Source organism: Erigeron canadensis, chromosome 2 (genome assembly GCF_010389155.1).
Source record: "Erigeron canadensis isolate Cc75 chromosome 2, C_canadensis_v1, whole genome shotgun sequence".
NCBI classification, from domain to species: domain Eukaryota; kingdom Viridiplantae; phylum Streptophyta; class Magnoliopsida; order Asterales; family Asteraceae; genus Erigeron; species Erigeron canadensis.
In genome coordinates this window covers 25,692,861-25,709,614 of record NC_057762.1, presented here as the reverse complement: position 1 = coordinate 25,709,614, position 16,754 = coordinate 25,692,861, and the positions used below count along the sequence as shown (strand labels likewise).

At 37.9% G+C, this 16,754-nt stretch overlaps 1 protein-coding gene across 1 annotated transcript in view; it reads right to left on the bottom strand.

Moving 5' to 3' along the window:
* The window catches only part of LOC122587961 (protein FAR1-RELATED SEQUENCE 11-like), a 16,901-nt gene extending 1,623 nt beyond the window's left edge, over nt 1–15,278 (bottom strand). The window contains exons 1-4 of the mRNA XM_043760111.1: nt 14,373–15,278; nt 13,853–14,293; nt 13,495–13,740; nt 12,509–12,574 (exon numbers count right to left, since the gene is read on the bottom strand). Coding sequence (XP_043616046.1) covers nt 12,509–12,574; nt 13,495–13,740; nt 13,853–14,293; nt 14,373–15,278 — 1,659 coding nt within the window. The remainder of the gene's footprint in view (nt 1–12,508; nt 12,575–13,494; nt 13,741–13,852; nt 14,294–14,372) is intronic.
* Between the last annotated feature and the right edge of the window lie 1,476 nt (nt 15,279–16,754).

Sequence of the window (16,754 nt, the reverse complement as noted above, 5' to 3'; positions counted from 1 at the left end):
TTTTAGTCCCAACTATCACTAGATGGGTGCTGAAGACACCTCTATGTCGATGGTGAGTGAACTTTGCAACACGATCAATTAATCTGGATGTGACCAGTTTAGTTTGATCGTGTACCAGGTTAACTGGAATTAAGTATTAAAGTGACAGAATATTAATACATGCAATAATATAAATGACGAGTATATAAACTGGTGAGACAATATGTAATTTTCAAGTGTATTTTATTTATTACTTGTTTAAATAAATACAAGGTTGTTGCGGAACCAAGAATACAAGAATGTAAATATCCTAACAACCCATGAATTACAATTGATCTAAACTTGGAAATTCTCCTAACAATCGAAACACTTAGAGTTGTGAAATGTTTCTTTTTGCGATTGAGAGAATATTGCACAAGTTCACCAATATTGCAGAATATATGTATTTGCAAAGTTATTGAAACAGCTTGTGCAAGGACCTCTATTTATAGTCGAAGATTGAGCATGGGGATCTCAACTTCGATGTACAAATATGGTTGACAGCACACAAAGTATTGTTTAAATAATCCTTTGTGTGTGTTAAATAAAGTAAGACAAAAGGTTACTTTATTCAACCACTCTACATCTTTGTATCTTTATCCAAAGACAATATCATTGTCCGGTTAAAAGGATGTAGAGTAAAAAGGTCCTCCTCGTAATCAGTGTAAAGCTTTGTAAGAGCATTTACACTGGAGGATTCTCCAGTTGATTGATCTGGTAGATTGTCAACTGGGCTTCGCTGCCATTGCCAATCTCTATCTTCCATTTGTTGTCTTTGACTTCAACTGGAAGGTCTTCAGATTCTAGTCGTCTGATCTCAACTGGAGGAAGTCATCAGTTGCTAAACCTGTACAATGCAACTGGACTTCTAATATTTCGGACAATTCCTCATGCTCTCCAGATGTCACTGGAGAGCTCCAGTTTAGTTAAACTGGACCTAACAAATTCCCCCTAATTGTCCTGAAATATTGTCAAGTATTTTCAAACTTGTTTCTATACAAGTTTAAGTTTGAAATACTTGAATTTGATAAACCTATTAAGTTTCCAAGACATTTTTATAGATCATCAAATGTCTTGGATTTTGTTTTAAGTGTTTGTAGATCTTATCAGATATCTTACTTGTAGGTTACAATCTGGCAACTTGTATATACATACAATTTCAAATAAATTACAAGAGAGTACACAAAATTACAAGCAGATAATAGTTAGAAGGAAAACTTAAACAGATGGCCCTTCGCCAGTTTTCCTTCTCTTTGAGACTGATGAAATCGGCTGAGTATCCTCAGGATCAAGGCCTAATCTTTCTTCAATGTTTTCCTTGAACTTGATGAGATTTTGCAATACATACTCCCAGCCTCTTTCAACTTTATTCTTCCTCTGCCTCCCCTCCACAGCCTCAACATCTCAACATGCTCGGAATGACCATACTGATTGACATCCGGTTCTCAGTAGTCCTTTAGGTCCACCAAAGTATTGTACCTCAACAACAAAATGCTTGGCACCAGGCTTAATTGAAACCTTAACATCAGTAATCCTGCCTCTATTGTGCCTTCGACGCTGTACATCTGACAAATATGTGCGAGCTTCAGATTCATTTGTCAGTTTGATTTTGCTCGTGCTCAGCTTTTGTGTAGCAGCTCGAATATCATCAGTTGTGGGTTCAGATGGTTCTACCCAAGTCCTCAGATTTGCATCTCTTGGTAAGCCTTTTGTTTTCTTCCTTTGGACTTGGGTGGATTCAACACTTTGGTGACCGCCTTCTTGACCTGCTCAGTTCTCTTGAGAATCCCTTCAGATCTGATCTCTCTGGCCTTTTCCACCGATACATTCAAACACTTTGCATCCAGTTCAGCCTCATCATCCTGGTAGTGTTTGTCCAGTTCCACTTCAAGCATCTCCTTCAGTGCATTGACTATTCTTGGATCTTCTTTGATCTTCTTGTATTCAACAAGTGTCAAGCCAAGGAGTTGAGCATCAGTGATATCAACAAGAGGGTTGGAAGATTTTTTCTTGATTCAAACTGGTTTGCCTTCATTTGTTTCTTCCTTTCCTTGACCAGGTATCCCACTCTTGCTAACTTCTGGCTCTCGCTTTCAGTAACTGGAGGCAACAAATCGACATTGCCAGTTTCCAACATTGGTGCATCGGTGGCTGGTTCCAAAGATTCATCAGCAATGGCCTTTCCCTTGTCAACACTCCCTACCACCACATCATCAAACACCTCAAACCCTTGCTCACCAGCCTCAGTACTGGTAGCCATCACAATCTCCTTCCCTTTACTTGAAGTCTTCACAAGAGTGTGAGGGGCATGTACCGACCTTTCCCCCTTGGCAGCATCTAGTCCCTGCCTGATGGCTTCAAAATCAGCATGACTAGAGGGCAGGCGATCTAGAGGCTGCCATGATTGCATTGTCTTACACTCTTTGAAGACTCCACAAAGCATGCGAACTGTCCTCCAAAGATGATTTATCTCTTGAGACTGAGTCATTACATTTCCACTTGTCTGCTCTTGACTCTTTAAAATTGTTTGAGAATGGAGAGATCATCTGAAGAGAGCCCAGTTGCAGGGACTTCCTGAGCACTGTCAGGCTCAACCGCCCTTCCTTTGCCAACTTCAGTGGTCAGATCAGATATGGCAGTTGAATGTTCAGACACTTTGCTAGCCAGCGTATCCAGACTGCACCTCAACCGATCAATCTCAGATGTAATTGGAGTGAGATCGACCTGGGGCACTGCAATCTTGGTGATCTCAGATATCACCTTTTCTATCAAGTTACTCTCACTGGCAGCCAAAGTTTCTTCGATCTTGAGACCCACTGAAGAGGCCAACCGACTCCCAAGCTCTGTCACATCTAGGCCAGGTTTGCTACACAGCTCTTGCACCTGCCTTTCCAGATTCTTAATATCAACCTCTGAAGATCTGACAGTATTGTTCAGCAGGTTGGATATTGAGGATGTGACTCCAGATTGAGTCAGTGCGAATGCCTCCCTTAAAGATATTGCCAATTGATTGGAGGATTCCACTAACTCGTTCAGCTTGCCAAACACCAAGTCCTCATTAGCAGAGAACTTGTTAATCCCCAGGTCAACCACTTTAATATTTTGCAGATGATCCTTGTGGTACCTGGAGAGGGACTTGGTGTTCTTCTCCAGTGTCTTTTGAATCTCTTCCACCCTCGCAAGAGGTTCGAGAGATCGGTTTGAAAAGACACGAACTGGCTGTCCAATGACGGAGGAGAAGGTGTCACTGGACCAGCTGAAAAGCTACAGGTGCAACTGGACGAGGTATGACAATATCTGGTTCTCCAGTTGCAGTAGCATCAGTAGATAGAAGAGGAGGGGTTGTAGAAATGAAGGAAGAGATTCAATGTGTCGTTCATGCTGAGAATGCTCAGGTGTGAACGACGGCGACGGTGGGGTTAGGATGTGTCTATTTCTAGGCACACCCATAGAAGAAGGTGATTGGCGAGAGGTGAATATTGGAGGTATTTCTAAGCTTTGTACATGAGTTGGGAAACTGAAACATGTGGTTCTTGGGGTTGACCAAGGAGAGAAGGGAGCTGATCAAGTATAGTTGCATCAGCCATCTCCTGGTCAGATTCTGTCTCAGATGAGTCCGAAGACTCAAGCTGAAACACACCCTCATTTATGCCAAGATCCATAAATGTTGGGGGTGGCTGAACAAGTTGTTCAGACTCCTGATGACCAGTTTGAGTTGCCTCAATGGTATCATCAGTTTGAGGATCCGTTGCCGAAGCATCTTCTCCCTGGACAGAGGTGACTGGTGCCTCAACCACAACTGCTCTATCCTCAGTTGCAATATCATCGGCAGCGGCTTCAGAGACCACTATCACAGATTGTGACTGGTCAGGTGCAGCAAGTCCAGATCTTGATCTCCTGCTTTTAGAGGATCTTCTTGCTTTAGGAACTGCCTGGACTCCTGCTTCTGCCACAGTTACTACTTCAGTAGACGAACCGGTGGGTCCCTCATTATTTTGAGGCCCGCCCAGTTGCCTTTCTGATTCACCAGATTGTGGTGCATCAGTTTTAGAGAATGCAAAAATCATTCTCGGGGACATCTGGACTTCATCAGAAGTGGACACCAGGTTGTCCAGATTCCTCAACAGTTCTGGCACAGAGAACGAGGATTGCGTGTTGTTGTACTCGTCTCTGCCCAGAATCTGAATAAAACAAAGGGACAGAAACCTTGAAAAGGGAACACAAGGACCCCTGTTACCCTTCAACTTGAATACCAGGCTTCTGAACAAAATGCCTGCAAAATCCACCCTCAGCCCATTCCAAGGCAGTACGCCATTTCTGCCTGGAAGGAGTTTATCTGGTCCAATCCACCAGAACTCCCTCCCAAACTTTCCACCAAGTGGACCATAAAGAACTTCCAGGATGGTGAAAGCCCTTCATTGTAATGGACCCCTTGGTCTTCAACACATCCCCCTCCACCATCTCCTTATTTCCCATATCAAGGAAGACCTGGCGGAAATTGATATTGGAGGAAATCACCACTGGAGTTTCATTATGTCTCCAGTAGTTGAGGTTAAGGGCTTCCCTCAACGTTCCAGTGGTGATGGTACACGGGACTGACCCATCCTTTAGAGAAAAGGAGATGGATGAGCAGTCCTCAGAAAGAGAGGCAGTGTACCAGAACTCACACAAGTAATCATGGAATAGCTTGTGTGGATTCAAAGAGAAGGCATCGCTGAGGGGAGAAATCCGAAGAAAGGATTGGATTCTCCCGATAAGAGTCAGCGGCCTGGAGCCCTTGAAGAGATGCCATTGGATTATTTGGATTTAGTTTAATAAGCTTAGAGCTTATGGGAGCACCAGTGGCACGAATAACATTTTGTGATGGAATGTACTCAGCAGTGAGTAGATTCACATCACGAGAACGAGATGAAGAAAAAGATTTAGGAGCCATTTGTGAATTTAGATTTAGGGTTTTGGACTTAAAGAAGAAAGAGAGAAAAGGATCTCGAATTGTGAATGATTGAAAGAGTAAATGAAGGAATTTTGAGAGAAGTAAATGAGACGGATATATTGGTGGGGGTATATATAGGCAGTAAAAATATTGCCAAATATATACGAAAGATATTTTAGTCTCCAAAAGTTTGAAATAATTTGTAAAAGTTATTTTCCAAAATTTTGAGAATTCAAAATATTTAATTTCTTCCCATCAAGCATTTAATGCTACGACGGCTGGTATTCCCACTTACCCACTAACTTCACCAATACCCATAAAAAGTGCAGTACATTTCAGCAAAAGTCTTGACACGTAAGACATGTCAGGTGACGTTCGTGAGTGCGAGGTTAGTACTCGAGTAACATCACGTGTCACAAGTATCCACCAAGTAAAACACAACGTTATGAAATCTGGCTGACCACCATTTTGAGACAAGACCAAACTAGCAACCAAAGAAATTTAGATGCCAGTTTCAACTGATGACCTTCAGTTGCATTTTTCAATAATTTATTTGAAAAATATTTTGAGTCTTTTTCCCCCTAAAAATGTGATCCATTTGATCAATGACTAGTCTTTGAGTACATCAAGGCGTTCAATCTCCAACCAATCAAGGATCACCTGGACCATCCTCAACTGAAGGGCCTCTTCAGTTTAATGAGGATTTAACATACCCAGTTCACTGATGAGATGTTTAAAAGTCTTTTCATCAAGAGGTTTTGTAAAAACATCAGCTAACTGTTTATCAGTGGGGATGAAATGTATTTCAATATCTCCTTTCATAACATGATCACGAATGAAGTGATACCTGATATCAATATGCTTTGTCTTTGAGTGCATCACTGGGTTGTGAGATATAGCAATAGCACTGGTGTTGTCACAAAAGATTGGGGTTCTTGTGAATTTCATGCCATAATCAAGTAACTGGTTTTTGATCCAGAGAATCTGGGCACAGCAACTGGCCGCAGAAATGTATTCTGCCTCAGCAGTAGACATTGAGACTGAAGTCTGCTTCTTACTTGTCCAACTCACCAGTTTTCCCCCTAGGAAATGACATCCACCAGTTGTGGATTTTCTATCAATCTTACAACCTGCATGATCTGAATCTGAATAACCCATTAGATCTAACCCTGAGCCTTTGGGATACCAAAGACCAAGGCTAGGGCACCCTTTCAGGTACCTGAAAATGCGTTTAACAGCATGCAAGTGTGATTCTTTTGGATTTGCCTGAAATCTGGCACATAAACATGTTGCAAACATTATATCTGGTCGACTGGCAGTTAGATACATCAGTGAACCACCATTCCACGATATTCTTTTTGGTCCACTGGTTTTCCATTTGGGTCAGAGTCCAAATTTAATGGAGCTGAAATAGGTGTGTTTTTGATGGGATTGAATCAAATTTGTATTTTCTCAAAAATCTCTGACATATTTTTCTTGGTTAATAAAAATACCATCCATGGTTTGTTTAATTTGTAAACCTAAGAAAATGTTAATTCACCCATTAAACTCATCTCATATTCTTGAGACATAATTTTTGAAAACCTTTTACACCATCATCAGTTGACCCAATATAATCATCAACATAATTTGTACCAGCAAGATATCACCTTTTCTTTCAAGATAACAAGGTATTATCTATTGCACCTCTTTGAAAACCATTTTTGAGAAGATGTTTAGTTAGAGTATCATACCAGGCTCTTGGGGCTTGTCGAAGACCATATAAAGCTTTGTTCAGTCTATATACCCAATGTGGATGCTTTTCATTTATGAAGCCTGGAGTCTGCGTAACATACACTTCTTCTTCCAATGTGCCATTCAGAAACGCACTTTTTACATCCATCTGGAAAACCTTGAATTGCAAGTGAGCAGCATAAGCCAAGAAAATTCTGATGGCTTCAAGTCTTGCAACTGGAGCAAAAGTTTCATCGAAATCAACACCTTCTGCTTGACAATAACCCTTGGCAACTAATCTAGCTTTGTTTCTGACAACGTTGCCATCTTCATCCATCTTGTTCCGGTAGACCCACCTCGTTCCAATGGGTTCTCTCTTTAACCCTGGAGGACAAGGAACAAGCTCCCAAACATTGTTCCTTTCGAACTGGTTGAGTTCTTCTTGCATAGCTTCAACCCAGCTTGGATCTGCCATAGCCTCGTCAATCTTCTTCGGTTCAATTAGTGATAAGAAGGTGACGTTCAAGCATTGATCACTTGTGGCTCTTCTAGTCTGAACCCCACTATCTGGATTGCCAATAATCTGCTCAATGGGATGAGCAGCAGTCCATTTAGTGTATTGACTAGGTTGGTATAATACAACATCAGTGCAAGACACCTGACGATCTCCAACTGTTGCAGCAACAGGAGAAATCAGTCCAAACTACTTCAACTTCATCATTATTGTCAACTGAAGAGTTAACATGATTATCTTCAAACAAAGGTATCTCTTGAAGAACTGGAGAAGCTTGAACTGGTTCTGATGTTGTTGTGGCACGCACATCAGATCCAATTACCAGTTTTTCAGGTAGGTTAAAACTGATAGAAGGATAGAATGAGGTGTCACAGAAGTTCTTCTTTACCTTAACTGGTTCCAAGACTTGGTGTTTGGAAACATTTTCTGGTGTACTAACTGATTGATGAACCTGATCAGATACACCAAAATCAACTGGGACAACTGAAGATAAATCAAGGTTGGTCTTTTGTTGATTGCTTCATTTGATTCATCGAACGTGACATGAATTGTCTCATGTACCTTTTGGAGTCTATAATTATAAACTCTATAGGCTTTTCTAATATTTGAATACCCACAAAGACACCTTCGTCAGCTTTTGCATCAAATTTTCCCAACTGACTGGAATCGTTTAAAATGTAAACTGGACAGCCAAATACATGGAAATATCCAACATTTGGCTTACGATTCCTGAGGACTTCATAGGCAGTCTTCCTATGTCTCTTGACATAAACTGACCGGTTTTGGGTGTGACACGCAGTTGCTACAGCTTCAGCCCAAAACAGGTGGGAAGACCAGATTCAGATAACATACTTCTGGCAGCTTCAATCAATGTGCGATTCTTCCTTTCAACCACACCATTTTGTTCTGGAGAACGAGCTGACGAGAAGTTTTGAGAAACGCCAGTGTCAGTGCAAAATGTCTCCAATTCTTTATTCATGAATTCTGTACCGTTATCACTTCGCAACTGACAAACTTTCTTGGTAAACTTGAGCTCAATTCGCTTGATGAGAGAGATAATTTCACCAGATGCATCACTCTTTGATCTGATAAATATCACCCAACAAAATCTGGTGTATTCATCGACCACAACCAAAGTGTACCTTTTACCAGCTTTAGTTTGAACATTCACTGGACCAAAAGGTCCATATGAAGCATGTGAAGAGGTTCAGTGATGCTGAAATTCTGTTTGGTCTTGAAACTGGCTCTTTTCTTTTTGCCCATTTCACACCCTGGACATGGCTTCTCCCTTTTAAAGGAAAACAAAGGTATCCCATCAACTAGTTGCTTTCTTGACAACTTGTTAATATTTTTGAAGTTAAGATGGGATAACCGTTTATGCCACAGCCAGTTGGTGTCCTCATCAGCCTTGACATAGAAACAATGCTCTTTTGGAGTAGGCTCCATGTTCATGATGTACACATTCCCTTTTCTTGGTGCAATCATTACTACCTTCCAATCCTTGTTAAAAACAGTGCCTTGAGCAATGTCGAACAGTACCCTATATCCATCATCACAAAGTTGACTGACACTTATCAGGTTATATTTCAAACCATTTACAAATGCAACCTTAGTGAATTGAATCTGCCCATTGTCAACAACACCATATCCTTCAGTTTTCCCACTTCCATCATTACCAAATGTCACTGCAGGTCCATCACATGCAGTGAACTCTTCCAGCAGGGCTTACATCCGGTCATAGTCCGGCCAGCTGCGCTGTCCAGATACCAAATATTTTTGTTTCGATCGCCCTGCACACCCAAGTTAGTGATCAGTTATTTTTGTGAACCCATCTTTTCTTGATGGGTCCACTGGACTTCTTCTGAGAAGTCCCATGTGCTTGACTAGGTGTTGAACTGGATGAGGAAACTGGAGGGTTCTCTCCAGTTTCTGGAATAAAAACAATTGGTTTCAGTGGAACATTGACCTCCTTTTTCTTTTCGATGTATGCTCCTTTCTGAGCAGATTGTTTTATCTTTTGTTTTTGAGGAGGAGTTTTGACAATTTGTTTTTCAACAGAAGAGGATGCACCTCCTTCCAAATTCTTAATTCTGGCAGTACAACTTTGTACCTGCCTTGACAAATTTGGATTTGATTTTCCATTCTTACCAAAATGTTTTTTTCTTCAGGCTGCTGGCCTTTGGACTTTGGCTCAGCGGGGGTTTTAGTCTTTAGAGTTGAGGACTCACTTGACTTATGAGGTAAAGGATTGTCACCATATTCCTTTTTAACTGGAGCTTTAGCCTTCTTGGCTCCAGTTTTGACCTCAACAGGGTTGGTCTTAGTGGATTCAGATTTGATTGTGCCAGAGGAATCATAAGGTGTTTCAATTTTAACAGATTCTGGCAATTGGTGAATTGTGGGTAAAACAGCTGCCATCTGAAGATCACCAGATTTCCAGGCAGTTTTTTGAGCATCAATGGTTTTAGAAAAAGCGTCATAATTTTTACCAGATGCTTGAACCCAGAATTAATAACCATATGTTCTTTTTCAAGATCAAATTTCAGTTTTTGGTTATCTCTTTCCAATGCCTCGTTTTTCAAATCTGACTCTTTAAGAGCCAACTGGACACTTTGCAAATCATTTACTTGACTTTTCATGTTGTTTAATTCAACCAAAACTGTTTCTAAATATCTTTCACAGTCAGTTCTCATGGTTTCAACAAATAACAAGTCATCATTCAATGATTCAGCAATATCCAATTTCAGTTCTGAATCAATTTCGATATCATAATCCCTTACCTTCTTTAAAATGATATCAACCCATCTTCCAGATACAACATCATCCTTCACCACTGGTTGTTGACTCTCCAATGCCATGAAACACAAATCTCTAATCTCTTCTTCATCATCAGATGAATCATCAGAGAGTTCCTATTTCCCTTCAGTTTGAGCCATCATGCACTTGTTCTTTTCTTTCTCATTATTTTGTTCAAGAGACATGAGAGCAATCTGGGCCTTAAGTTTCTTGTATTTGGCCTTATAATCATCAGTTTTAACAAAGTTTGGGACAATAGGACCAGTTTGGTAGTTCATCTGACTAGATCTGCATTCCTTCATGAAATGGCCTTTCTTACCACATTTATAGCAGGTAAGATTAGCCTTATCCATTGAGATTGAATTGGAAGCATTATTGGACCCATTAAATCGATTAGATTTATGCTTAAACCTATTAAAGGTTTTAGCAATCATGGCAACCAGATCATCATCGTCAGTTTCCTCACAACCATCACTGAGATTAGTGGTTAGACCAGAGTTCAAAAAGTTGTTTAACATTTCCTTCATAGAATGTGACTGGACATTCTCAGTAGATATTAAAGCAGCACAAGGTTGCCCAGAAAAGTTGGCAGCCTTGGAACTCTGAGCATGGTTTAAAGCATCTTGTTCAGCGAGTAATCTTGCAGCATCATTATCTTCAGTAAATCTGAAGGCTCCATAAAGAGAGGCAAGAGTATGGCTATGCAAGGTCTTTCCTTGTCTTAAGACAAGAACCATGTGTGCCCATTTGGATGGCAAAACATCACAGAATTTTTCAAGAAGAATATCCTTATCCTTCTCCACTCCCAAGCCTCTAAGTTGATTAATTAGGCCAGTAAATCTGGTATAAGTACCAGTTAAACTTTCATTGGGAAGAGCAAAGAAGGATTCATACTTCTTGTTGAGAGCAACCTTTCTAGTGACAATGGTGTCATTTCCTCCTTCAAACTGGAGAACTAATTCATCCCACATAGATTTTGCACTTGGAAATAGCACAAGAGTAGGAATTAGTTCCTCAGGTATAGCAGAAAGAATCATGTTTTTCAGTTTGGTATCAAGATCAACCAATCTGCGATCCTCATCTGACCAATGTTCCTCAGATTTTTCCCTGGTGCCTCTTCTCCCAGTGGGGTCGAGAAGAGGGCTAACACCACTGGACATGGGTGTATATGGCCCATCCTTAAGGATTTTCAACATATACCTCTCTATCCCACCAAAATGCAAGAGCATTCTAGCCTTCCATGTACCAAATGTCTCACCATTCCCATCGAATTTGGGAACAGGAGAGTTGGAGTAATGTACATGAACGTGGTTAGCTCCAGGAGTAGGAGGAGGAGGAGGAGGGTTAGTATTTAAAGGAGTAGCAATATTAGGATTAGATTCATTTGGACCAGAACCATTCTCACCTTCAGCAGCCATCGAAGCAGACCTAGGTTATAGAATTGAAACAATTCAACCTGCCTGCTCTGATACCACTTTTTAGTCCCAACTATCACTAGATGGGTGCTGAAGACACCTCTATGTCGATGGTGAGTGAACTTTGCAACACGATCAATTAATCTGGATGTGACCAGTTTAGTTTGATCGTGTACCAGGTTAACTGGAATTAAGTATTAAAGTGACAGAATATTAATACATGCAATAATATAAATGACGAGTATATAAACTGGTGAGACAATATGTAATTTTCAAGTGTATTTTATTTATTACTTGTTTAAATAAAATACAAGGTTGTTGCGGAACCAAGATAATACAAGAATGTAAATATCCTAACAACCCATGAATTACAATTGATCTAAACTTGGAAATTCTCCTAAACAATCGAAACACTTAGAGTTGTGAAATGTTTCTTTTTGCGATTGAGAGAATATTGCACAAGTTCACCAATATTGCAGAATATATGTATTTGCAAAGTTATTGAAACAGCTTGTGCAAGGACCTCTATTTATAGTCGAAGATTGAGCATGGGGATCTCAACTTCGATGTACAAATATGGTTGACAGCACACAAAAGTATTGTTTAAATAATCCTTTGTGTGTGTTAAATAAAGTAAGACAAAAGGTTACTTTATTCAACCACTCTACATCTTTGTATCTTTATCCAAAGACAATATCATTGTCCGGTTAAAAGGATGTAGAGTAAAAAGGTCCTCCTCGTAATCAGTGTAAAGCTTTGTAAGAGCATTTACACTGGAGGATTCTCCAGTTGATTGATCTGGTAGATTGTCAACTGGGCTTCGCTGCCATTGCCAATCTCTATCTTCCATTTGTTGTCTTTGACTTCAACTGGAAGGTCTTCAGATTCTAGTCGTCTGATCTCAACTGGAGGAAGTCATCAGTTGCTAAACCTGTACAATGCAACTGGACTTCTAATATTTCGGACAATTCCTCATGCTCTCCAGATGTCACTGGAGAGCTCCAGTTTAGTTAAAACTGGACCTAACAATTTTATATGTATTTATTAATCAATTTGAACCTCAATTAACTCATATAATATAAAAAAAATTATAAATTTAGAGTATGGTTATGCACGTACATATATCCCATCAGCAATAGTCGCTATCCGTTTATCCTCCTCCGTAGTTGTTGACATTTTTTTCTGCTACATTATACAACAAATAGTAATAATTATGATAATAATAAACTAAACCTTACTTCTATCCATCAATCAATTTGTTTATCGTTGGGATTATTTATTCATTCATTCAGTTAATAATAAAAATAAGGGATTTTCTAATGACAGCCCTATAGGATGTTTTTTAGCACTAATTACTTTCCAAATTTAAGATGTAATTAATTTGGATATTCCTTCCTTTGACTTTTGATTCAGTCCGTTCCTTATGTTGTGAAAGTAAACCAAACATTCTAACTTAATCCAAAACATAATGCCTTATTCAAAAAAGAAAAATAAATACACAGATTAAAAATTGATAATTTTATCACATAAATAAACAAACCAAAGTATCATCCAAAACATAATGCCTTATTCAAAAGTTCGTGAATCAAAAAAACCAAAAAGTTGTCTTAATACTTCAAACTAAACACTGGATTGAGTCCAAGGTTACCAGCCATTTTCTTCCTCTTGTTTTGTGGATTATCTGAAGAGACATTTTCTCCAGCAACATTATTCTCCTTATTATCACATTTTGTTTTTGTATGTCCTAATTCTTTGCATATGGAACATCTATTACGCGACTGATTTCCCAATTCCTTCCCACCTTTCATACGCCTCTTTTTTGGACGACCTTTTGTTGCTGATTTCGGGGGGCACAAAACGTTGTATCTTTTTTCCGATTCAGTGCCTTGAGCCGTACTTGTTTGAGTCAATGACACGTTTGGTGATTAACGTTGCATTGCACTACCACTTTGAAAAGAATCTTGACTCCAACGCAAAGGAAAGTATATCGGCGGTATCTTAAAACAGTCCTTGTGAAGAAGTGCCCGAAATATATGACGACAAAGTATTCCCCAAAACTCAAAATTCTTGCAACTACACGAAGCAATGTGACCATCCCAAAATACCTTATGATTTTTATGATTTCCACTGTCAAAGTATCGTACAATAAAGTCGTTACCTTCAACGTGTACAATCAAATACTGGTTTGCTCTTTCAAATTCAACTTGAAACTTGCTGAAAGCAAACGGTGTAAGAATTCCATAAGCTTGTGCTTCCAACGGGGATTTTGTCTTTAAAGAAACGAGTGCAAGTGTACTTGACATTTTATCTTTCACCTCGCGAATTCCAATTTCTTCAACGGCTAAATCAACCTAAAAGTATATAAAAAGAAAAACAAGAAAACAGCAAAGTGGCTTAAAAAGAGCATGACTATAAAGTTATAAAGAAATATAAAAATTATGATATAAATTTGTAACGTAGTACCTGTTTAACAAACTCTCTCAAACTTGTGCGAGAGAAAACAAATCGTTTAATAAAAGCATTAATGCTCTCTAATCTGCTAGTTGATTTCATTCCACCAAAAAAATAATTTCGAAGATAGGCAGGAGCCCATGACTTCCTAATTTTGTATAAGCCTTGCACATGATTGTTTTTTTGCAAGTTATACTTTGCAACAACTAATGGCCAACTATGTTCGAATTCTTCTATAGACGTCATCTTATAAAGTGTATAGAAATCACCACACCAATTTTGGTACTCGGTGCGAAAAAGAGCTGCAAACCAACTACTAAATTTGGAAGTGATATGCCATATACAAAAGCTATGTTTTGTAGTTGGCATTTCGGTTGCAATTGCTTCCGTCATCCATGGATCTTGATCTGTAATGATTGTCTTGGATGGTTTTTTCATGATGGACACAAAAGTCTGCATATTAATTGAAAGAAAAAGGATATGAATAATATACTAGGAATATATAAATAAGTTAGATATTTGAAAGACATACCTTCATCAACCACGTAAATGTTTTAACAGTCTCATTACGAAGAAGCACACTTGCAAACAGAACAGTTTTTCCATGATTATTAATGCCAACGAAAAGTGCACATGGCATGTCATACGCATTGACCTTGTAAGTTGTATCAAATACAATTACATCAACAAATTTTTCATACCAATCGAAGCTTTGAGGTTGACACCAGAATATGTTTTCTAGCCTCATATCTTCATCAACCGTGTAATCATATTGAAACTTATTATTTTTTTCTTTTGAAGCTTTCATATAATTCATAAGGTCCATTGCATCATTATCTCCAAGTGCTCTTCTCACTCTAGCAAACAAATTATGAACATCTTTTTCTTGGAAAGAAAGATCACCATGTTTCACTTGTTTTTGAAGTTCCATTACATTAATAATCTGTCGAACATTGAGCCCGGCCTCTTTATATAGTAAAATTTGTTGTTCATCCTCTGGAGTGATAATGCGGTTAGCAGGAAGAAAACGCATTTCCTCGGGTGACAGTAATTCATGATTGTGATCCTTTACAAATGTTGTAACATGCCATTCTTCAGGAAATATATCATAACTCCTTTTCAAAGTAACACACATATGAGCATTGCACCCACATTTTATTGACCCCCTATTTCTTTGATTCTTAGAAAGATCAACTAATTTTAATCGCTTCTTTCCTTCACGATGACAACAAATATCACGTATAACTGTCGTATCATTTCTTTTATGAGACCGATCTTTGCGAACCGTAAATCCATGTTGTTTGGCATAATTTTCATAGAAAAGATATGCCTCTTGAAAAGTGTTAAACGTTTGACCAATAAAAGGTTCATTATTCAATGTTTCATTGATAATATCTTCATCGTATTCCTCGTCCGGGAGATTGTTCAAATCAAACATAATTCCTACCATGCAACAACGTTAATAGTAACAGTTAATAGACTAGACAATTAAATACTCAAGTTATGGTTTTCAAAAGTTTGCGTAAACACTCACAATAGTTGACAATTTATATTTAACAGATACGATAACATTCACAATAATAAAAGAACAAAATTAATAAAACACATCATATGAGTATGTAAACTTATTTGTGTCTTGAAAAACAATTCATATACATTTAGATTGTAAAGTAAGTAGATGAACATGAACTTAAAATTAAAATTGATATAGACTTTCGTATGTGTATGCAAAAAATTCAATAACTATTTATCAACAAAAACATATGTCATAATAATCAAGTACTATATAATTGAAAAACAAAAACATGAAAGGTTAAGATACATACATACCTACGAGAGGAGAGGCAGAACCGCAGAACAATGATAAAGGGTTTATGAGATTTCATTTTGACAAAAGAAAAGTGTAAATAAGAATTAGAGGTTTGAGACAAATTAGGAAAGAAATATTGAATTAAGATTATTTTGATTTGACTTTGACTAAATATATGGACGACCCCTAAAATCAGTTGGAGGGAATATCTAAATTAATTACATCTTAAATTTGGAAGGTAATTAGTGCTAAAAAACAGCCTATAGGGCTGTCATTAGAAAAACCCTAAAAATAATTATACTCGTAATCCTTATTAAACATTAACTTAAAATGGTATCCAGTTAATCTCTTCCTTAATCTCCCTTTGAATTTTCACACGTCACCATCCAATAAGTTAAAAAGATTTTTCACATGTCACCATCCAACAAGTTAAAAAGATTTTTAAGCTAATAAATTAAGAGGTTAATCATTCCCTAATAATAATAAGAACTAAACAGTGAATAGTGAATACTAACCTGTTTTGTTTGTGTTTTATGTGTTTGTGAATTGATTTTTGTGATTGTGTATAAGTAATTATATAGGGTGTAGTTACTGGTGATTATTTGCAATGTTTAAATAAAAAGTAAAAACTGGAGTAAATTTGGCGGGTTTGATCGGGTTTGGTTGAGTAGGCCTGTTTTTTTTTACTAGACTATCTCTATGTCGAGCGGTCGAGCCCGGTTGAGTTTTTGGTTTTTTTAATCAAACAGGTTTGATTCATTAGTTTCTTATTTGCTTTTAATTTTTTTCTTTATATAATTATTTTTATAATGTGTATAATTTAAGGTTAGTTTTCATTGTTTACAATCTTTTAAACTTATACTTTTATTTATTGTAACTATTTAATGTTATTTTTTAAGTGTATTATAGTTATATATTGACTATTTAACAAATAATTTTGTTGATATCTTTATACATGTATCAAATAATCATAAATCATACAAGTATTTCTCATTCTGTTTCTCAAATGTTTTAAGGTCAAAAAGTATAAGAGACCTTTCTGCGATCCCTACTAATTTTTTTCTTATCATACCACATGAATGATGTTATGTGTATCTTTTTACT